This window comes from Uloborus diversus, chromosome 5 (assembly GCF_026930045.1).
Source record: "Uloborus diversus isolate 005 chromosome 5, Udiv.v.3.1, whole genome shotgun sequence".
Taxonomy (NCBI): domain Eukaryota; kingdom Metazoa; phylum Arthropoda; class Arachnida; order Araneae; family Uloboridae; genus Uloborus; species Uloborus diversus.
In genome coordinates, this window is record NC_072735.1 from 23,975,877 (window position 1) to 23,999,142 (window position 23,266).

The 23,266-nt window shown below is 33.0% G+C and overlaps 1 protein-coding gene across 2 annotated transcripts; it reads left to right on the plus strand.

Annotated features, from left to right (window-relative positions):
• The first annotated feature begins 654 nt into the window (after positions 1 to 654).
• On the plus strand, positions 655 to 23,024 carry LOC129222309 (ubiquitin-associated protein 1-like). 2 transcript variants are annotated; one of them, XM_054856798.1, is made up of 7 exons: positions 655 to 740; positions 3,465 to 3,519; positions 5,901 to 6,019; positions 13,024 to 13,959; positions 16,217 to 16,444; positions 18,299 to 18,400; positions 22,659 to 23,024. In XM_054856798.1, the coding sequence occupies exons 2-7, from the start codon at positions 3,498 to 3,500 to the stop codon at positions 22,782 to 22,784; spliced, it is 1,533 nt and encodes a 510-aa protein (XP_054712773.1). In that variant the 5' UTR covers positions 655 to 740; positions 3,465 to 3,497; the 3' UTR covers positions 22,785 to 23,024. The 2 variants fall into 2 exon arrangements, with proteins under 2 accessions (XP_054712773.1, XP_054712774.1); XM_054856799.1 differs by having other exon boundaries at positions 671 to 748.
• Positions 23,025 to 23,266: the final 242 nt, after the last annotated feature.

Sequence of the window (23,266 nt, forward strand, 5' to 3'; positions counted from 1 at the left end):
GTGTAGTTGTGTATGTATGCGCGTGTGTGCAGGACATGGATACAACCTGGAGACGGCTTTCGCTATAGGAGCAGCATCGTGAGGAGCCGGTCGACGGTGATGCTGCAGAGGGTGGCGACGGGAAAATAAAATGATAGCACGCCAAAAACAGTCAAATAAAAGTAATAAGCAATCGTGATTGCTCAAAAAGGGCCGTGGTAACCTGATCTGTAAGGCATTGGACTCGGGGCCGGAGGGCCTCGGGTTCGATCCTTGCTGGTATATAAAAACAATGGAGGCAAGGCACTTAGTATGCAGTCCTCGACATAAATGCAGTTGTAGTCAGTTGTGACTCTTGAATAGAATAGAATTGATCAAAAAAAAAAAAATTAGTCACCCCCTTCCTTCCTTTGTAGTTTATCATTTAATCGCCCCTCCCAGCAGGGTGCTCTGGATCCGCCACTGATTTAAAGGCGAATTTACTTTAATAAAATTTTGTTGCAAATAGCTCTTGATAACCAACTTCTCGACTCCTGTGCGCGTTGTTTTAATGCTGCAATGCAGTCGTTAGCATATATTTGAATCAAAATATCTGCAAGTGAAAATTTAAATGGACCGTTGCCGCTTCCAGTGTTGTCTTTAACTCAGTGTGATCAACTGGACTCTTTCATACATCTCAACTCTATGTTGATGACTTTTGATGACAAGATGGCTCTCGGTGCTAATCTTATTTTGCTACACGGAACGTGAATGGATTTAAGGTGCAAACGTAATATTATTTGATTAGTTTCACGAATAAAATAAAATAAATTATGTTTTTCATACAAAAATTAAATGATTAATACGATTCCAATTACTGAACTCTTTTCTTCCAATTGTAACTTAATTCACGTTAATAAAGTACTCAAGATGTCGAATTTTAGAAAAATGATTTTTGCCTTACGTTTACCATTTTCCCCGAGTTATTTCCATCATTGATCATGAGTAAATGTTTGCTTTATTTTTTCCTTTTCTTATTTTCCTCTGAAACTACAATTAATCGCAAGCTCTGCGCAATTCATATTTGCATTCGTGTAAATGAGTCACACAGGTGATATATTTGTCATATTCATTTCCAAGAGAAACATCTGTTGCTCTGCAAATTTTTTTGAGAGTTTTTTAGTCCAGGTTATTGCTTTCTGAATTAATTAGGAAGATCTCATATGGAAATTTACAATTTCTAAATTTCTAAAAATGTTATGTATCGTTTTTTTTCCTTTACATTTGTTGAAATTTTTAATGTTTGGATCTTCTTGAACGTTACACGATACAGGCATGGTTTTGGGGAATATTGGATAAAATGGCAATTTTTGATCATTCAGGTACCTATTTTAGATCCACTCATGAAATATTTTATAAAAGTTTTTTAAATATTTACTAAGTACTATAAAAAAAAAAGTATATTCAGTCAATAATAAGCAAACCAACATTGTATGTCACAAATTACAACTAACATATGTGGCAGTGAGAAGCAAAGGGATGTAAGTGGACATTTTCAAGTTTTGAGTACTAAATCACCTTTAAAGATAACACCTTAGGTAGGCTTGCATTGAATTTTTTCTAAATCATGCTGTACAACAGTACCTACCAGGGCTACTTGTCCCTAAACAGAGCAGAGGTTCCCCTATTATTTGTACTGGTTATCTCCAAATTTTAAATTTTGTCATACATCCGTTTGCTTCTCACTTCCTCATATATGCGTGAGTTTGGATTCATTATGGCTGCTGTTTACTGTGTAGAAGCATTAATGATGGAACTTATTTAAATTTGGCTGAAAAAACTTCAGAAATTCAGCTGCATTTCATTTAATTCTCAATATTTTGTTTTAGTAACATTCACAGCAAAGATGAAATCTATTCATAATGAAGAAAAGAGGTACAAAAATTTTTTAGTTAGAGAAGTATTCTTAATACAGTTTGGAAGAAACACTGTTATACGGATTTACCAAACTAACTAACAGAATCAAGCAATCGTCAAGCTTTAGAACCTCCAGGCCCGTCAGTTAGGGGGATCAGGAGGGGACAATTGACTCCACCTGGCTTTAAGAATTTTCATTGTGTTCCTTCTCCTTAAAAAAATTTTAATACTTTCTCTAAACTTTCTCAAAGTTCTTTTTTTTTTTTTTTTTTTGCATTGAGAAAGGTGTTCCTAGTAACCCTGAATTGCATATATTATGCAATATTCCTTCTAATTTTGTGCCTTTATATTGTTTTATGAGCAGTTACAATACTGAACAAATATGTTTCATTTTAATAAGAAAATTTTATTGTTTTCTAAGATTTTGCACAATTTTTATATCATCAGGATACCATTAATTATTATATTACAAAAATTAAAAAATTGGGGGGCTATATTTTGGTGTGAAAAAAAGAGAGCACAGGTTTTAAAGGTTTTTACAAACTACTGGAATACACACTTAATCACTTAATAATTTTTAACTATTGCCGAAATAAAAACTACCAGGGTTGTTTTTTTTTAAACTTCCGATTGTGCCGCTAGACGGCAGGGCGAGTGGCATCGGCCAGCAATGCGTGGCAGTCGACTGCGCACCTCTCCCGCTACAATCTCACTCGTTTTCGGGCATCCGACGCCATTACCAGTTTATCTAGCAACACATAAACATGGCTACCACTATAGAATCTCCCGCCAAGTGTGAGTTGCGAAGTGTTATTCGCTTCTTGTAAGCTGAAGGGTTATACGCAGCAGAAATTCACCGTAGAATGAAACGAGTATACGGTGAAAGTTTTATGAGTGACAGATCAGTGCGTGATTGGTGAAGGAAATTTAAAGATGAACGAGGTGACATTCATGATGAAGGGGGCCAAGGACGAAAGTCGGTCGCAAACGAAGACCTCGTTGATTGAGGTGACCAAACTGTAAAAAGCAATCGGAGGTTTACGATTACGGACCTATCCGATCAGTTTCCTGAGATTTCAAGGTCAGCCCTATACACTATTGTAACTGGCAAGTTAGGCTACAAAAAACACTGTGAAAACCCATCTCAAATCACTGGCGGCAAACTTCTATGAAGAAGGTATTAAGAAGCTTGTACCCAGGTATAAAAAATGCCTCAATTTAAATGGCGATTATGTTGAAAAGTAACTAATAATGTAAGTAACGTTTGATAATAAATTTATTTAATTGCTCTCACTAGTTTTATTTTTATACCACATCGGAAGTTGATAAAAAAACAGCCCTCGTATTTTTGCCGTTGACATTTAAGTTATTTTCTCGCGCTAGTTTCTGAGGAAAGATTATTATAGGTAGTGATACTACTATGTTTTAATTGTGAAACAACGTCAATGTCTTCTTTTTTCCTTTTTTGTTTTCTCTTGATAAACTTTTTGTTTATTAATAGAACATGATGTTTGTTTTTTTATTTGTTTGGCTCTTTTTTTTTTAAATCTGAAATGCCATTTTATTCATTTTCTTGGTGATATTTTCAGGTATTTTAAAAACTAAGGATCACAAATCTGGAAATGGATTTTGATAGAAAAGATGGTAAGTTTTAAAGATGTTTTCACCTAGTTTTTCTGTATTTTTCATGCTTTCTTTATTTTTTTTTTGGAATTTCATTTTTATTTTATATTATTTGCTTCCCAGGTCAACAGAAGTATCCTACACAGGCCATGGGTTGAATATCCTTAATGTAGATCAATCACAGAAAACCTTACAACTTACAATTGTTATTAGATTTTTGACCCTATATATTCTATTAAAAATAAAATTTATACCCAATTGAATTTTGAAATGTTTATTAAATTTTGGAATATTTGCAAACTTAATGAAATAAGAAAAAGCAGTTTTTTTTTAGTATTTGCGTAAAAGTTTTGGAAAAAACATAATATGTAGTAAGAACTTAAACAATGTAGAATTCTTAAAGTCAAAACAGAACTGTCAGCCCCGCCTACATGAATCCCGTCTTCTCCTTAACATATAATATACCATTAAGCAGGGTTTTTGATCATGCCATAAAACGTTCTATGCTTTACTAAACTGATGCTTGTCTGAAAATGCAATAATAAATCATTAGCTATTTAAAAGAAGTAATGAATGTTAGTGATAAAACGTTTTTGGAATAAGCTCAACTAATAACAAAATAATATAATAATTAGGTATTTATACATTATTAGTACATACGAAATTTTTAAATGTAAAAATGAAAGAAAATTAGAATTTAAATTAAAAGATTTTTTTGTTTTGTCATCACTTTTCCTGCATTACTTTTTGAAGAATTCCATAATATGGGATTGCCTGGGGAAAGCTTTTGCGGAACATTTTTGTATTCAAAACCAAAATGAAAATTATAATCTTCTCTTAGCTTTTCAAAGTGCTTATTTTCTGCTCAACTTAAGCTGTTGTGTTTTCTGGGAGAAATATCAACTTCTCATTCAAAAACTTTAATGGAACCGTCCACTATTTCCCAACATTGTCCAAAAACAGAGGAGAAAAAAATTATCTTTCTGGTTTTATCATATAAAATTTCTTTGAAAAAATAGTTGCAAAAGCAGACCAGTCTGATTCAATTATTTGGGAAAAGTATTAGATTATGCAAGGATCTTTAACATTGCATCCATGGAGAAAATTAGGTTCTTGAAAGCTTTCTTCTTTTAAGTGAGATATTCATTTATCCATTACCCAATTAAGCGGGGCTGGCAGTGAAATAAAATTTTATTGCTACTTTCCCTTCTTCCCAAAAAGTTTTGATCCCTTCCAAACAGGGTTGATTGATTTAAATCATGACTTCAATCAAGTGATTTAAAAAAAAAAAAATCTTTGATTTTATGCCAGTGATTTTTTTAACAAAATCATTGATTAAAATCAGTTGCATTTATTTTTATAAATTAATTTTGCATTTTTAGAATGTGTGACTCTAAATTTAACGATAGTACTGCATTTTACAATCTTTAGTGCAGCTGACAAAGCAACATAGATCCCTCTTTCTGTATATGTAACAAGTTTTCAAACTCTTTCAATATTGTTTTTACTCCAAAATTAGTTGTTCAGAACAAAATAAAAATTTGCAGTTTTTCTCATACACCATCACAAATATGTTATAGTCAAGAAAAGTAATTGTTCAACATATTATTTTATACTAAAAATGTAAATGATGATGGAAACCTTATCTTTTAGCAAAGCGTGAAACAAAATCACATCTTATCAAAACATTATAATATATTAATAAATCTTTAAAAAATATTGAATATTTGAAGTGCTTTTCCTATTTTTAAAAGTAAGCTGAATGGTTTCATTAGTTCAAATTGCTTTATTGTTAACGTTTTTTTTTTCTTTGCCTTCTTCATCCCAATTGAACAATTGAATCCATTTCAGAACTTTTGTTGACTTTAAGCTGAAGACCATAGATAACTGCCAAATTTTAAGAATTTTTTCTTCTAAAAAGTATGGAAATTATAATTCTAGGAAATAGTGGTATTACTGTTTCCTAGAATTATAGTTGAAGGATTGGTGGTTGTAGCTGGGGGTGGGGGGGGGAGGTAACCTTTAATTTTAATTTGAATCATGTATTTGTGGAAACAGGTCTACTTAAACTATTATTGAAAATAGCTATTGCCATGAAATGAAAATAGCTAAAAAGTTGCTTTTCATCTATAGTATGAAATATATTATGTTAATAAATGTAAAATAATTACTACCCACAAATTTTTGAAGATTTTTTAAAAAAAAATCTGATTTAAATCAAAAAAATCCAATTTAAATAAAAAAAATCATGAACCCTGCCTCCAAACATAAATCTCGGACAGTCTACCTCCCCTCCTCTGAAAAAATTCAGTTTTAGCCCATGGAATTTTGTACTTAACAAAACTTGATGAATTTTTGCACAATTCATTTATTCAGTTTTGTCATTTTTATTGGTATTTTAGGATTTAGTTATTTAGATGGCATACCTATGAAAATTTCTGCAAAGTTTATACCTCCACGCCCAGTTGCTCTCCCTATAGCTTTTGATGCAGAGTTACCACCAGATTTACTAGCTGAGCAGGTATAGTATTTGCTTTCAGCAGCATTTTTTGTTTTGAAATCTCAGTTTATTCTTGTAAATTATGTAGTTTATTCCAAATTTTAGACAATGAGTTTCAAAAATATAAATATTTACTCTACAGAAATTTCAGATTGTTTATTTTGTTCAAGTATATGCATGAGTTTTAAAAATACTAATAAAATATAAATTCCTGTTCTGTACTCAAGTGTTGTTTCACCAGTTTATCAGCTTTGCTACTTTGCAAAGTTAACTTACTTTACTGAGATGTTCACTACTTGCAGTTCCTTATGGTTAATCCGGAATGATGATCCCAAAAAAATTAAAACTACAGTGTCTAGAAGTCATAATGAGCAGTTTGTTATTGCTAAAGGCAGGGTTCGCCAATATATATATATCACGATATTTGTCTTGAAAATGTTATGTTTTGATATTTTCAATATTAATTTTTTCAACTACAGTATTTTCAATATAAAAATTATATTAATCATAGTAATATTGTTTATTATTCGTTTATTAAAAGTTATGTACTGTATTTTTATGCAGGGGTGCCCACAGGGGGGGATTATGGCGCAAGTTGCGCCATCAAAATTTTTGGGGGGGATTTTTTTCCCGGGAAGTTTTTTCTTTAGAGCATGAAATTTTTGAATTTTGGAAAGAAAAAATATTAAAACTCATTCAACAAAAAATAGATGCATTAATAATGCTTTTTTCGCGTACTCTAGAGGGCAGACTCCTTACGCCCCCCCCCCCCCCCCCACCCCCCCCCCCCCCCCCCCCCCCGCAGTTTTTCAGAAGTGAGGTCGCCATTTTCATTTTAGCGATTTAACTAACGAAGAAAAAGGAAAACTTCGTTGTATTAAGAAATTAAAATAGTAACTGTGAATGAACATTTGAAATAATAGTGCCAAAAAGTTTTTTTGTGAAATTTGAATGGAAAATGTAATCTTAAAATACAATTTAGAAACATCCATGATTCTCTTTTATTAAAAATATTTAAGTAAGGGCAGCGGACATGTACGCTTCAAACATTTTTATCAACGAAAACAGAAGTATTCAATACACTATTCACTAGGCCACAGAGGAGGTATTTGTGCCTAACAGGGTTACCAGACGTCCCGGATTTCAAGGGACAGTCCCGTATTTTGAAAAATTGTCCCGCGTCCCGAGGAGCTTCCATACGGGACGACTAAAGTCCCGTATTCTAGCGGATAACAATATTTTACAGAACGAGACATTATTTTAAGGAAAAAAATAAAGTGAAACAAAAAATGTGAAATAATGAGCAATAAGAAAATCATGTGGCAGCAAACGCAAAAAATGTTTTCCTTTTGATTTGGTTTGTATGTTTTTGCTTTTGCAGCAGACCATTAGGAGCCGCAGGGGTGCCCATCTAGGGGGGGAGGGTTCATGGCGCAGACTGTGCCGTTGAAATTTTTAGGCGGCGTTGTTTTGAGGGGTATTTATCTCATTTTTGGTTTAAGGCACCTTTGCTTTTTTTGGGGGGTGGGGAGGGGTCTCCACGATATTGAGAGAGGTGCATCCTTGCCCTTAGAGGAGGCACCCCTGAGGAGCCGAATGGTTGCTTCTTTGCTCATTGACTAATATTTGAAATATATCTCTGCGCATGCGTCGTTATTCGCAATGAAAACGATTTTTTATACTTTGATAGACGACATTTTGTTAGGTTTAATGCTTTGTTGAGATTGAATTTACAGCGACGTCTCAAAAATACCCCCCCCCCCCATTTTTTCCATCTAGAATCTTGTTCCGTATTTACTGTTCTTAAATCTAGCAACCCTGGTGCCTAATCAGAAACTATAGGCCAAGCTCAAATTAAAGTATTGTGCATAGAGTAAAATTAGCATAATGGAAGGGAGGACCAGCGACAAAACTAATATGGTGCACGCCTTGTGTCTCGGCGGCCCTGGTTATACAAAACCATGCTTCATGGTTCTTCAGTTTAAAAAAAATATACATAAATAAATAGGGCAGCTTCATTAGGATATCCCATAGGCTAGGGGTAGCCGAAATATTCTTTTTTTTTTTTTTAATGAAAAATGTTGTCCTGAAAATCATTACTAAGTGGAGAAAAATGTATGGGTCACCTAAATAAGTTTGAGATAGAGGGGGGGGGGAACCAGTCCAATGCAAAGAGAGATTCAAAGTTTTGTAATGAATACCCACAACAAAAGTTCGAAATGTTTGAATGTAAAAATCGTAAGTAAATCAAAGCTTGATCATGAGATGCAGGTGGCATATTTAAAATAAAATGAAGTGAAATAGAGACCTAAGGTATCTCAGAAAATTATCACATCCGTTCAAAATGTTAAACCACAAACGCTTGTATTGGAAGAAAACAAAAATATTAAGCGAGAAATTGAAAACTTTATTATGGAAAGTCCAACCAAATAATCGTGTTTGGCAAAGGAAAATTGGAAGAAAATGTGAACACAATATGTTTACCAATAATTAAAATTTACAATGAAGATAGGAGAGACGTAGCCAAACTGAAAAGAAGAGTGGGGAACTCCAAACCCTTCTTTTTACGTCCCCAAAGCTGCCCTGTGAGTGACTTTTTAAAACTTAGGTTTTGAAAAACTCCCGGGAAAACGTTCTCAAACCCCATCTCTTATCTTAACGTCATTAAAGATGGCCTACTCCTGAGAACTTAGGACTGCAATTTCGAAAAACCATGAGAGTACTCCCAATGTAACCTCCGAGAAACGCCTTCTAAATTAATCATTCATCATCATTCAAAGCTGAATAAATTTCGTCTTTTCTACTTTAATTTCAAATAAAAAACTCGCTGAGGTTTCCCGAAGCTTCGTTCTCCAAATATTACCGAAGATCTTCAAAAATTTCATTGTAAAAGGCATCAATTCATAAAATGTTTCGGGGAAAATCTCCAAAACTTTCTACACCTCTAATATTATTTAAAATCATCTACGATTGAGTTAACTGAATTTCAATTTTAAAAATTTGCCAGGGGAGGACTCCCAATCTCTCCACCCATTAATATTACCAAAAATCTTCTAAAACTGGTTTTAACAGGTCGAATTTTTTTCGAGAGAATGGCTCCCCCCCCCCCCCCCCTTTCCTCTCTCTCTCGCCAACATCATCAAAAATGTCTTACATCTCGCTTTTAGTGCTTCAATTATGAAGCATTTCTGGTCGCGAACACCTTCAAAACTCCCCCCTCCCTCTTTTCATCGAAGGTTGGATTAAATTACATTTTCGGAGCTTTAATTTCAAGAAACTGGCGGTGCACTAAATTTTCAACAAAAAAAGTTTACAATCGCATTTTTAAGGCTTCAGAATTTCAAAAAAAAGTCGGGGATAGGGACGCATCTCTTTTCCTTAATATCACCATAGATCGTCCAAAACTGCATTTTTCAAACTACTATTTTAAACTTTTTCCAGGGGGAGAACCCCCGGACCCCACCCCTATACATGTCACAATAAGAAATAATTCACAATTGGGAATACGTGCTTGGAGTTTGCATTTTGAAAAATTATAGAACGATGACCCCGAGTCTCTTCCTCCCTTAACATAACCACAGATCGTCTAAAACTGTGTTTTCCAAATAACAATCTTGAAAATTTTCGGGGGAGATGCCCCAGATCCCCTCTTCTGAACATAATTAAATATAACGTACAATTGTGTTGGAAACTTAAATTTGGAAAAAAAATATCGGGAGATGCTATCCTGTACCTCATCTCCCCTTCCTCCCAAACTTAAAATATAGTCTTAAACTGTGTTTTTATGTCTTCGATTTCGAAATAATGCAGGAAGGTAGCCCTCCGACACCCCCTAATTCTGATTGAATATTATCCTTACGATTAAACTTATATTGCTAGTACTAAGGTCTAGTAATATGACTACCCCTGCTAAACCAGAAGCCAAATCTTCTATCTCTCTCTGCACATTAAAACATGCGTTTGAAACAATTGAGGGGCCGCCAAAGCGTACCCCCCCCCCCCCCAGAAGTTTTTAGACCTATCGACGGCTCTGGTACTCTTTCCAAAATTTAATGACCGTGTCTCTTTTTCAATGAAGGGAATACACATCACAGACAGCATGGAGTTGGTGTCCGTTTCAAAGTTCCATTTCTTTTCAATTTTTTATGCATTTTCTAGAAGTAGCACAATTCTGCATGAATACGTGAGACAGTGATGAGAGTCACCTAAAATTGCGTTTCTAGTACTGCAATTTCGAAAAATTTATAGGAGAGAGCCCCTGACTCTTTCCTTCACACGATCAAAGCCAAGCCTAAAATTGCGATTTTGGAGTATCAATTTCAAAAAACTGCTGGGTTAAAGGCACCGAAATTCACTTTCTACTAACATTATAAAGATCTATCAAAACTGCGTTTTTAAAGCTAAAAGTTCGAAAATTTAAGTGGAGCGCCCCCCTCCCACACCCCCTCTTGTCAACATTATTAAAAAATCGTCTTACATTTTGTTTTCAGGGCTTCAGTTTTGAGAAAATTTCAGGAGAGCTGCCGAAAATCCTTTTCTTAACGTCACAACGATCGGCTACAGTCACGATTTTAAAGCTTCAATTTCAAAAAACTGCTTTTCCCCCATCCAAAGATAGCGTTTTTAAGATTTGAATTTTGAAAATTTTCCTGGTGCGAGCCCTAGGATCTCTTTTTTCTCTAACATTACCACAGATTGTCTAAGACTTGCGTTTTTAGAAGTACAATTTTGAAAGCAAAGGAGAGCCCTCCTTAACACAACGTTGAAGTGTCTACAATTGCGCTTTTAAAGTTTCAATATTGAAAAATTACCGGGAAGAGGCCATCAAACCTTTTATCCCCCTAACATCAAAGATCGTCTAAAACTGGTTTTAAAACTATTTTGAAAATTTTCCATCGGAGAAACCCCCGGACCCCTTATCTAAGTGACGATAACTTTCCTTTTCAAGATTCATATTGCATACATCTAGTAATTTCTCATTCTAAGCCAGAAAGTTGAAAGGTGTAGCAAAATTCAGGGGTACTCAAAACTTGTTTACTCAAGGTCCACGTTGTAAAATTTGGGAAGACAAGACAGATCAACAATCCAAAAATATTTCAGTTCAACTGGTATTTGTTAGTTCTCCCCCCTCCCTTCCCGTGAATTTGACTGGAAATTCAACACTCTAAAAACTATTATGTTTAACCCGATTCGAAAGCGAGAAAATTTTGGAGGGGGGGGGGGGAATTTGCGCCATTGAGCTTGGGGGGGGGGATGGGCACCCCTGTTTTTATGGTTATATTAATACATCATTAGTATAACAAAGTACTATAATATTCCTTTTTTATGTTATATTCATAAAATGATTAGTAATGTAACAATTTTAATTCATACTAAAAGTGCCTAGTTAAATATTAAACGTTGGTCAGAAAAAAAGAAATTGTCTTATGACTGTGCACTGACTAATGCATATTTTCTGAATCATATAACTGTAAAAGTAGCTAACAGAAGAAACATGAGTAAAACAGCTAATGCTTAATGAACTCCATTAAAACTGATAAAAATGAAATATTAGATATAAATAATGAAAGAAACCTTAATTTTAAGTCTAAACATTGTAATAACAATACAGTCAAACTTCGTTAACATGAACTCGACGGGGACGCCAAAATATTTCATGTAAATCGAATTTTGCGTTAACCGATTTCGACGTTTGCCAGATTTTGTTTAAGCAGACAAATTTTGTTTCTGGGTCTCAGAAAATATAGGAACCAAAGAACCTTTGTACAAAAATGTACTCCCAAGCATTGTAAGAAACACAAGTAGTTCGAAATTGGCAATTGCTATTCGGACCATTTCTGTATGACAGTGCATTTTCAAATGTAGATTTTTTTCTTGATCGCGAGACTGGAATTTCACTGCTGTGTTGACGCATAAAAAAACTCTTTATCGCTTTTAAATCTTAAACCTCTATATAGGCAGAACAGGTGTCCAGTATTATACAATTTTTTTTCACGATGAAATTTTATGTCTAGGTTTCCCAGCCACTTGGTGAAGATTTCTCTGTTCATCCAAGCTTTGTTACTGTAAGCAGTCTACTGCTAAAGTTCTTACTTTCTTGAAGTAACCTCGTTTTCCCAGATTTTCCTATACAAGGAGAGGAATGTTCTCGCTGCCATTCATGTTGCTTGCGTTCTTTCGACTTTCGATAGTAATTTCATGTAAAAGTATGAGGATTATTCTTTTTTCTTTTCCCTTTTTCTTCAAGACCTTACAATTTTCTTTATCTTATGCAGGATTTTGTCTAAATCCTCTTGTGTTAAGCAATTGATTTAACACTAATTTAGCTTTATGGGAGGGGAATTGACATTTATTTTGTGCTAAGCAAGTTTGTGTTTATGAGGTTTGACTGTGTAAGGAAAAAAAGTAATTTGAGGATGCATTTACTATTTTGAAGACTTTTTTTTTTTTTTTTTTTTTGTGCTGATTGAAAATATCATGTATATATCAAAATATCTGATGTATATATCAGAATATCGGATATTTTCAAAAATATCATATTTTCGAACCTTGGCAAAAGGTGTCCTTACTCCTTTTTTTTCCTGTTCTTTAAAATTACCATATGCAAATAAGAAAGAGAAGGCAAACATTTTCCCATTTATTTGATATGAATAAAAATAGGAAGTTCCATTTTTGATTCATCAATGATTCTAAAATCAGAATTTGTTTCATATTAATGCAAGTTTAATTTACACTGTCTGAATTAGTGTTTGAAAAAAATGCTTTAATTTTCTAAAATTTCATGTAAAAAGTTTACTTTTCAAGATATCTGATCATTTGCCTCTATCATCATTTAAGTAGCATTTTAATTTTTTACTTCCAATTACACATGTTTTGGGAAGTAGTAGCATATTGAGTCCTATTACCTTCATAATAGGCAATGTTTAATGCAGTAATTTGCAGATTTTTGTAAAATATTAAAAGGTTGAATGAGCTCATGATTAATGTTTTAAATTATTTTTCCTGAAAATGTTTTTGAATTTCAGTATGACTTTTCATTGGAGAGAAGGGTTTTGGAATCCGAGCAAAAACGCCAGTCAGAACTTGAAGCTGCCAAATCAAAATCAATGCCTCAAGATGCCTCAGCAAGATTTGAAAGTATGTCGAATAGTTCTCACCTGGGTGGTATAAAACAAGCAGCAAAGTCAGGATATGATACTGTATTAAAAACAAATTCTAATGCCCTCCCTTGGCACTCTAATTCTATTTTACAGCCTAAGCTACAGCAAGTGAAGGATCAAGTTACCATTCTAGATGCTGAAGACAAATCTAGAAAAATTAATTTGTCAGATTTTGAAAATGCTAGTTCAAGTCCTTTTGATTACATGGAACTGCAAACAATAAATGATTTTGAAGAACTTAGTAGTGTTTTTCAAGACTTGACTAACAAATCTTCAGATAAATTACCAGTGGAAAATCTTGCCCAAGAAGATGTTGTAGAAGAAAAAAGTGAACCTTTGAGCAGTGTTTCAAAATCTATCAGTTTTCCTCTTTCTCAAAACATTAATAACAAAGATAAAATTACAAGTAGCTGTAGTAATAACTTTCTACTTGGAGCTGTGACAGGATCTGAACCAAAACCTGCGTTTCAAAACGATCAATCACAACCATATCCTTTTGTCTCAGATCATGTTGGACACCTCAACTCATTTGATGAAAGACTGAACTTTCCCAGTAATTCCTCAAGGTTTACTGCACTATCTGAAGTGCCTTACATTTCGTCGCATGGTTTGAGACACATGAGTGAAACTTCTGGTGATGACACATCATCAGGGAGGACTGTGTTGCGTGGGTGTAAAAGTTATTCAGACATTCATAATTTGTCGGATGTTGCTACGAATATCTGTTCTGAACCAGAACGCTCTCGAACGCCGCCTTCTAATATGTTTACAACTAAAGTAGTTGAGTCATCAATACCATCAGTAAGTAATATAAATGAAGATACTGCTGCTTTATACATATTTTTGCATCTGTTGCATTGCATGAAAAGTTTTATAATTTTGTGTAATATTTGATTTATGAATTAGCCCTTTTTAGGTACATCCTTTGATTATTTTCATATTTTAATATATCTTTGTAAGTTTATGGTTTATTAGAGTTTTTAAAATGTAAGATTATTTTATGCATTTGTATTTTTAACTTCTTGGATGAACTGTTGTAATTTTATATTAATTCCATGCCCAATTTCAATGAAACCTACCTCTTTATGTAACTTTTTTAGGGTATTTTTGCATTTTGTAGCACAAACTGTTAAGGGAAAGCTTCTAAATTTAAAGCAAATGTCTATCTGTTGTTTTTTCAACAAAAGGAATTTTGTCTTCGTTTTATGAGCATATGATAAACTTTTATGATACTTTTGCACACATTTATCAGTAATATTGAATATTTCTAATTAACCACTTCTTTTAATGACTGATTTTCTATAGAACAAGATGTGGTTGCTTTAGAGAATAGCTATTTATGTCAGAATGTTAAGACTAATGTAAAAAGAAACTTAATGATTTTACTTAATATGTTTTATATTCCCAAGTAATATATATGTATAAACAGTAATGTTGGAAACAAACTGTAAAAGTTTAAAGATTACTGATTAATCACAGCAACGCTTTAAAACAACGAAAGCCAGCTTTTCATGTGCAACTGAATGAAGGCTTATGTTCTCTTCTGCAGCCTTTTGGCATCCTGTTGAAGAATTGAATTTTTAAATTCTGCATTATTATAAGATAAATAAGTAAAATTTCTTGCATTTATTAAAGTCCTAGTTAGGGAATATAAGCCTTATTTAAAAATAATAAATGCTTATATTAGCATAATTGCTAAACCATTTGAACTACCATTAATACAAATAAATTGGAACCAACTCCTAAAAAGTAATGTGATTGTAATAAAGGTAAACTGTTGATAACGTACAAATCAGTAACTGATTGTACACACACGTTTTGTGCTTTAAGGAACCCCTTTTTCAATGCAAAAAAAAAAAAAAAAACTGAGCTTTTGCAACAGCTCACACTGTTTTGCATTGAATAATGGGTTCCGCAGTTCCTAAAATGTGTTTTGTCTGAGCATTATTTACTATTGTTACTTTTTCCCACAAAAGTGTTTGTTCACTTTGTCAATATTATGCAGTAAAAAGTTTTATTTACATTTTAACAAATTTTGTTCTTGAGTTTCAAAACAAAAAAAAAAGAAAAAAAAACTGCATAAAATAGTTACTTAAATTTTTAATACTTTTTGTGTTTTTATGTTCAACTAAGTTATAATGTCTTGCTATTGTTTCAAACACTTTTAGAAAAGATTGCACTATGCATAAATGCATGCTGTATAGAGATAAAAGTTTTACAAAAGTACCGTATTACCCCACGTTATCCGACTTGCCGCAAAATTCAGGGGTCACCAGATTTTAATGACATTTGCCTGGTCCTTTCCGGCGTGCTGGAAAATCGAGGTTAGGAAAAGAAATTAATATGTACTGTGTGAAAAATATATGTTCAGCTTGAAAATGAATATTAGTTCTATACGCTTATAAACAGTTTAATTATGTAAAAATATTTACTATCAATGTCATTTTGTTATTTTAACAAGAAAAATATTGTTTAATAACGAATAATTTTACGAAAATTAAATTCAAACTAAGCAATTATTTAAACAGTAAGTTACCAACCCTAAACCAGTTGTTAAAGTATTTAATATAGCTACTATTCAATAAATAAAAATTAAACTTACCTCTCTAAAAGGAATCTAAAATAATTTATTTAAAAAAATATGAACAAATTGCAAGAACGATGGTTGCTTTTGAATTAATTACTTTATTGACATATAATTAAATCTATTAATAATGACCTATCATAAATAACAAGCACATATTACATGCAATACACATTTATTATTATTATTTTATTTATTTTTTTGAAAAAAGCTTACTTTTGGGATATATTTATTTTTTCCCTTACAGTGGTTTGCTTTCTGATTGGAACTGAATGGCGAAATTTACTTTTGTTTTGTTGCAAAATAAACTTCAAATTACCCGGCCTGCCCCAAAATTCAAATTTCCCTCCATGCTAGTCAACCTCGCTTTTTTCCAGCATGACGGATAATGCGGGGTTTTTGTATGTTAACAAATGATGCTTCTAATGGTATCTTGGTTTTAACTAAATCTAATTACTCACTGGAACATTTCAGGTTAAGGAAAATGGTGCTCATCCACAGAATTCCCATTGTGATCAATCTGCTATTCCTACTAATGGTGATTTAAATTGTGATAAATCTTCAAATTCTCTTGGTTTACCAGATCCTTATGATGAATTAGAAGAATCTGCTCAAGTTGTTGTTGATTCTATTACAGACATGGGCTTTTCAAGGGGTCAAGTTTCTCGAGCTGTTAAACATTTGGGTATTGATGAGAAAAAGGTATACATATTTTTATTGTATTTGAAAGCATTTGTTTTTAAATATATACAGGGGTGCCCCTTTAAGAGCAAAAGCACCCTCCCTAAATATTGTAAAGACCCCCCTCAAAGCAAGAGCCCCCCCAATACCCCTCAAAACAACCTCCCCCCCCAAAAAAAATTACCACAGTTTGGGGTTCCCCCCCCCCCCCAAGGTGGGCACCCCTGATATTAAGCATAACTATGCATAAGCCCTGGGCTCAACTACATTGACATAGTGGTAAATACAGTATGCTCTCTGTTTAACGACACTCTATTTAACGACTTTCTCTGTTTAAAGACGGCATTTCACGGTCCCAGATGGTCCACTACAGTGTTAAAAGCATTCTATTTAAGGACCCTTTCTACTTAAGGACGATATTTTGTGGTCCCTTGAAAATCGTTAAACAGTGAGCCAACTGTATTAATTTTTAATGTTAAGTTCCTATTGCAAATAAAATATTTTTTTTTTTTGCAATAGGAGCTTCTCTCATTTAAAGACTTTTTTAGAAAATGTTTAGAAAAAATTATAAATAAATAAATATATTGTGTTTGTCATACATATATGACATTGCACACTTACATTTTTTTCTTTAATTCTACTGAGAACAATATTGCTGTGTTAAGCACAAAAGTCGTATCTGCACTTTTTAACAAATTTGATTTAGGTTCACCAGGTGGTTCTGTGGCATATATTTCACCTACATACAATACTTTATGATCATTTATGAATAAGAAATAATTTTTTTTTAAATTCTGAAAAAGTTGCAACTGAATCAAATAAGGTAATGACACCAGTAGCAGACATGCTTAAGACATCGCTCTCAGGTTAACTCAATTTTCTGAGCCTTTTAATGTATTTAGGTTTTGAAAACTATTTTTCTCTCATGCAACTACATCTCATCTAACTTTTAACTACTTCTGGATCCTCTGCATTAGTTAATTCTAATCTGAATTAGTTCTATTTTTATTTTCTCAATTTTGAAAAAAGGTTCGACCCCTAGTAGCAGACACTGAAAAATCTGATGATACCCAGTAACAGACAGAGTGAGGAAAGGATGTGCAATGAGCAGAATTCCCCTTATCTCTTCAAAATAGACAAAAGTTCTTTATATTTAGATCTAAAACCTAATTAAACTCAAATGAACACAAAACACTGGCAGACCTCATGGCTGTTCATAACCTTCCACCACTGCCTTGTAAATACCAACTGGCTCACAAAATTCACTCTGATGATACTAAATGGTTGCACCGTATTCATGGGTCGCAGCAACATCAGTTTAACCCGCCTTAAATTATTTTTATTTAAATCCAAACTTTTGACTGTCTGTTACTGGTGCCGTTACACTACATGGAGGCACAAAACTTTAAACGGCTATTTCTCATTTTGAACTCTGCTGGAGATACGACTTTTGTGCTTAACACTGCAGAATAGCTCTGCATTATTTCTAAATTTAGATTTTAGCTTTTAGTTTGAAACTCTATCTTGTTTTTTGAACGTAATTTATATTTATTTTTCTTATTTTTAAAGTAACAAAATAACTACATCTATTTTTAAAAAATCTTGATCAATTCCAAATTATTTTAACTATTAAAGAAAGTAGAGAAATCAACAAGGAAAATAATTTTTTAAAAATATACAAGATAAATAGAAGTTTCCTAAATAGCTTTGCCAAGCTTTCTAATTTAATAAGTTACTAATTGAATTTGGTTGGTTCATATTTTACTAATCCTTTTTGATTTTCATGAATAAACATCTTAAATTAATGGGCCTTGTTATTTTTGTTGGTTATATTGTTATTTCTATTGTCTTGATTATTTTTATTGATTGTTTTAGGTTGTTGATCACCTTTGTCAAATCCAAAGTTTTGTAGAATCAGGTTATGACAGTTTAGAAGCAGAAGCAGCTCTTCACCTAAATGATTACAATATCGATGATGTATGAAATTAATTTGCTTTTAAAATGCTATTTCGCTTAGCTAAAATGATAACTTATCTGTTTTGCATTTTCAATGTTATTTTTCGCATGTAAGTCCTATAGAGTTTGCAAATTGGTTATTGATAATTGCAATTGTTATAAATTAATGCAAACAAAGAGACATTCCAGTGAATTTCTCTTTATTTTGATCTTGAAATTTATGACATTTAGTAAAATTTCATGCCAGTATATTAAATTAATCATAGTCAATAATAAGTCATTTGAATATTTTATTGAAAGTATTGATTTTTTTTCTGTGTTAGTTTACTCTTATGACATAAATAATGATTTTCCCCCCTATTAAGTTAATATTACTGCCTTGAACAATGTAAAGGGATTATCACACCTACAAAAAGTTTTGACAATATCAGTCCTGAACATTGGCGCCGACTTGCAAAAATTATCTAGGGGGCTAGACGTCACCAGTGATCCAGGGGTTATGTAATCCCCCCCCCCTCCACTTTTCCAAAAAAAAATTCAGATTTTTTGAACCTTGAAAATGCCAATTTATATATTTTCTGGTGTATATGATTTATACAAACAAACAATACGTGGCATGGCGTTTTCAAAGTCAATGTAAGAATTTGCATACAAATTTTCTGGTTCAATAAGATCATGTCACTTATCTTCAGTGTGGGACATTTTTGCAGTTCTATTTTGGGGGAAGTCGTGCAGTTCCGTGGCTAGGCATTGATATAAGGTGTAGGGCACTTGACTTGCATGGAAGGGCACTCCCAGTGCGCCTAAATACAAGAAATATTGGGAGGATGGGGAGCATACCGCGGGTTTAACCCCGGGAAATTTTCTAAATTGGAGATGGAGAAAGTAAGTTTTACAGTTTTTTAAGCATTTTAGAGTAATATATTATCAATATTCGAACCCCGAAAACTCTACTCTCGCTAACTCGACACATGTTTTGGCAAAAAAGAGAAAAAGAAAAACCCTACATGTATGGTATTTTCGTTAAAAAATAGTTTAATTTATAGTATAATATTTTGGTTTTTAGACTATTACAGAATAGTGAATATATATAAATAAAAAGATTGAAATTATATTTAAATAAATCTTAAACTATCATTAAAAAAATAAAGCACAAGATATTGCTGTCGCACTGTGATTAATAAGTGAAATAGCTAATTTAAATTTGCTTTGAATGAATAAGGCTCAGAGTTCATTAAATAAAAATAATATCCCAAAGTTAATTTGTTTAATAAAGTTAATATAGTATGTAAATAGCGGGTTTTATAGTCTTATACCCTAAAAATATTTAAGTATTTGAAAATAACTAATGCATCTTACATTCTGTATGTAGTTAATTCTCTATTACAGAGATTTTTAAAATCGCTTTAAATACCAATATTAGGGCTGTTTTTAGAAAGGTGCAAATGTCGACCGCCTGACTAGATTACTGAATTTGAAGTCGTTGACGTCTGGTCGAATATCAAATTCATCAAAAATATTTCAGTGGTTATGAAGAACAGCCAAGTTGTTCAATCACATCTGCCCCATTGTTGATCAGACAGACTATCCGCAGGTTCGCGCATTGGGACAAATTCTAAGCGCTCGCAGCACCGTAACACTATCATTATACACACCACTCGTTTTCAGTTAACCTGCTTTTAACCGTAAAAATTATTGTTGTAACTCATTACTGAATGTATTTTACAAGGAAACTATCTTCAAACAAGGAAAATAAAAAATACTGAGACAAATTTGTGATTTAGAAAGCATTAAATAATTAATAGTTTTCTTAAATTATTGGGGGGGGGGGGCTCTGCCCCCTCAAAAATATTTTTGAGAGGGCTCGGGCCCCCTCAGGCCCCATGGAGTCGGCGCCACTGGTCCTGAATCTATTTTGGATATTTTTTTAAAGACATATGAGGCAGTGAAAAGCAAAGGGATGTAAGTGGTCATTTTCAAGTTCTGAGTAAAATGTGTCGTAAAGAAAAGGTCCTTGGTAGGCTTTAAGTGAAAAGTTTTTTAAATCATGCTATAGAGCCGCACCTACCAGGACTACTAGTACAATCTCTTGCACTACAACAGAGGAGAGGATCACCTACCAGCTGTACTAGTTATCTCCAAGTTTTTAATTTTTCCACTTACATCCCTTTGCTTCTCACTGCCTCATATGTGTTGGCCTAGCGCCCCTTATATGAAATAATTAACGAATTCATCTCACCACTTATCCCACCATAATATCAGTCACTTGCCTAATCATTGAGAAATTTTCAACGATTTTTTTCTCTCTTCTAATGCGGACGCCTGATGACGTATCTCGCACGTGCAGTCGCCGATCTATGACGTCACGACCTTCACGTAATCGGTGATGCATCGTAATAGATCGGCACGTGCCTGATGCTCATTGGCCAGGTGCTATGCTGGCGTGTATCAAGTGATTTGGCGTCCGCATGCAAATGAGTTCACTTACGATAAAAGGAAATGTTTCGAGTAGAAAGGAGACTTCTTCGGTGTTTTCTCTCTGGCAGGTTGACTTGAGTGTTCGTTTGCTTTTATGCAACGATGCGGGTTCTTTTTAATAGATATATAATAGATTGATATAGCTCAGCTCTAGTTCGCGTTGTTTCAAATGTTTTTAATTTTTAACTAACTTTACTAAATGACCAAATAAATTTGGTTTTTATTTTTAAGTTGTCTTCAACTATTTTTTAATCATGCATTTCTAGTCATACATTTAATTAGGTTATTGCATTTAGAGGTTATTAGTCTTGAGCATTCTCTTGCTCATTAATATGTACATTAGCATGTTCTGTTCATGTGTGTACTCTTGAAATCAAAAATACTCATTTTGATCATCTCAGAAACTTTTTACATGCGAGATCTATTTGTACGTACATATGCGCTGGTATCACCAAAAGTATTGGAACTCCTCAGAAATAAGAGACCAATTTAGTAACCTATAGCCAGGGCTAAGGCAAAAATACATGAAATACACTGCCGGCTTAGTCAATTCCAGTTGAGGACTGCAATTTCGTGCTTATTAGCACTCATCAGCCCGACATAGGAAAGTGACTGAGCTGGAGGTGGAAAACCTCTTTCAAAATATATTTTTTAAAAATTTATGTTGAAATATTAGAATAGCAATATGTTTTGTATAACGTTAAGTTAAAGCAAGAAGATTTTTTTAATGCTTTTTTTATGTGGGGGGGGGGGGGGGGGAACTCTACACAGGTAGTTACCATGTTGGTCAGTGGCTGAGGTTGTCTTGATTTTTGAACTTTCTGTTCAAACTACGTCAGTCATCGGTAACTAACAATAGAAGTCCAGGCTGTGGTCTCATCAGTGGTAAACATTTTAAAATACACTGTATACAGTGAAACCTGTGTATAATGATACTGTCTATAATGATAACCTGTCTATAACAATATTTTTTATTTTTGGCCCCAGCAAAATTATAGCATGAATAATCAAACTGTCTATAACGATAACCTGTCTATCATGATATTTTTTTAGGTCCTCACAGTATCGTTGTAGACAGGTTTTACTGTAACTTGCAAATTACGTTCTTAGTAATTTAAAGTTTGTGTTGTTAATGAGCTGAAATTCACTTATCAAGAACTTTAATGGATTTTTTGGAAAGTGTTAAAAGAAGAAAGTGGGTATCCCTCAGTGCTTACTTTGCACTATGTGCATTGCCTGCCTGGATTTTCTTTATAAATGCAAGTGGCGGCTAACATTGTAAAGGTTTCAAATCAACCAAAACAGCAAAAGTGTCAAATCAACCAAAAAGATCAACAATTCAACTTTAAAAGCAATCAAGAACTGTTTTTCCCATTGTTAATTCCCTCTGTCATCTAAGCATGGCTGCATTCTGCTATAACTTTGCTTGTGTTCATTTAATAGTGAGTGCAAGAAAGTTTTTTTTCCTGCTGTTTGCTTAGAAATTTTTAACTTTAAAACTCTAAAGATTTTTTGTTAGACAATTTTCTTCATTAGACAACATCTTTAAGCAATCTACAAAATAAATAAATAAATAAATAAATAAATAAATAAATGAATTAATATAGAAAAATTTATTCGTGTGCTTTCATTTGGATATGTTTAAGTATTAAATTGTAGCTCCTCATATATCTCTCAAATTACTCTAAATGTAATTCTAAATCATTCATTTTATTGACTTTTTGTTTCTGCATGGCATTATGAGCTGTGTAGATTTAATGATTAATAAATGTAATAAAATTTGTTCCATATTTTTTTTCAGGCAAAAACATTCATGGATCTTGTCAACAAATTTCAAGACTTAGGATTTGAAAAAGTTGCCATACGAAAGGCCTTAGTTCAGAACAAGAATGATTGGAACAAAACAATAGATACTTTGTTGACATGATAATTATTAATTTGCTTAAATTTTCTACTCCTGTGATTTATACTATACAAGAGGAAACCACTCCTAAATGTATGGCTTATTATTTGAGTTTGACAGCACGTGGAATATTGATGAATTTATTGGTGAATATTTCATCTGTGTCACATCATATGGACTTATTGTTAAAGTTTCTGTTAGCTTTATTTATACTTGAGTAGTGATTGTATATATATTAAGAAGAAATAAACTTTTTTATTTTCATTATGCATATTTGCTGTTATACTTGATACATTCCATTGGGCGAGGAAAATATAAATTGGAACAATTGTAAAATAAATAGATTAGTTCAGTGAGAAAAAATACGTAGTGTATTTTTCTATTGAAACAATTATTCTATTTTTTTTAATAATATTTAGGTGCTCCGTTATGTGCTTTTTGATGTTTTACAGAACACCTACATAAGGAAAATACTTGTTCCTGTTTAAACTCCACCAAATGATGTA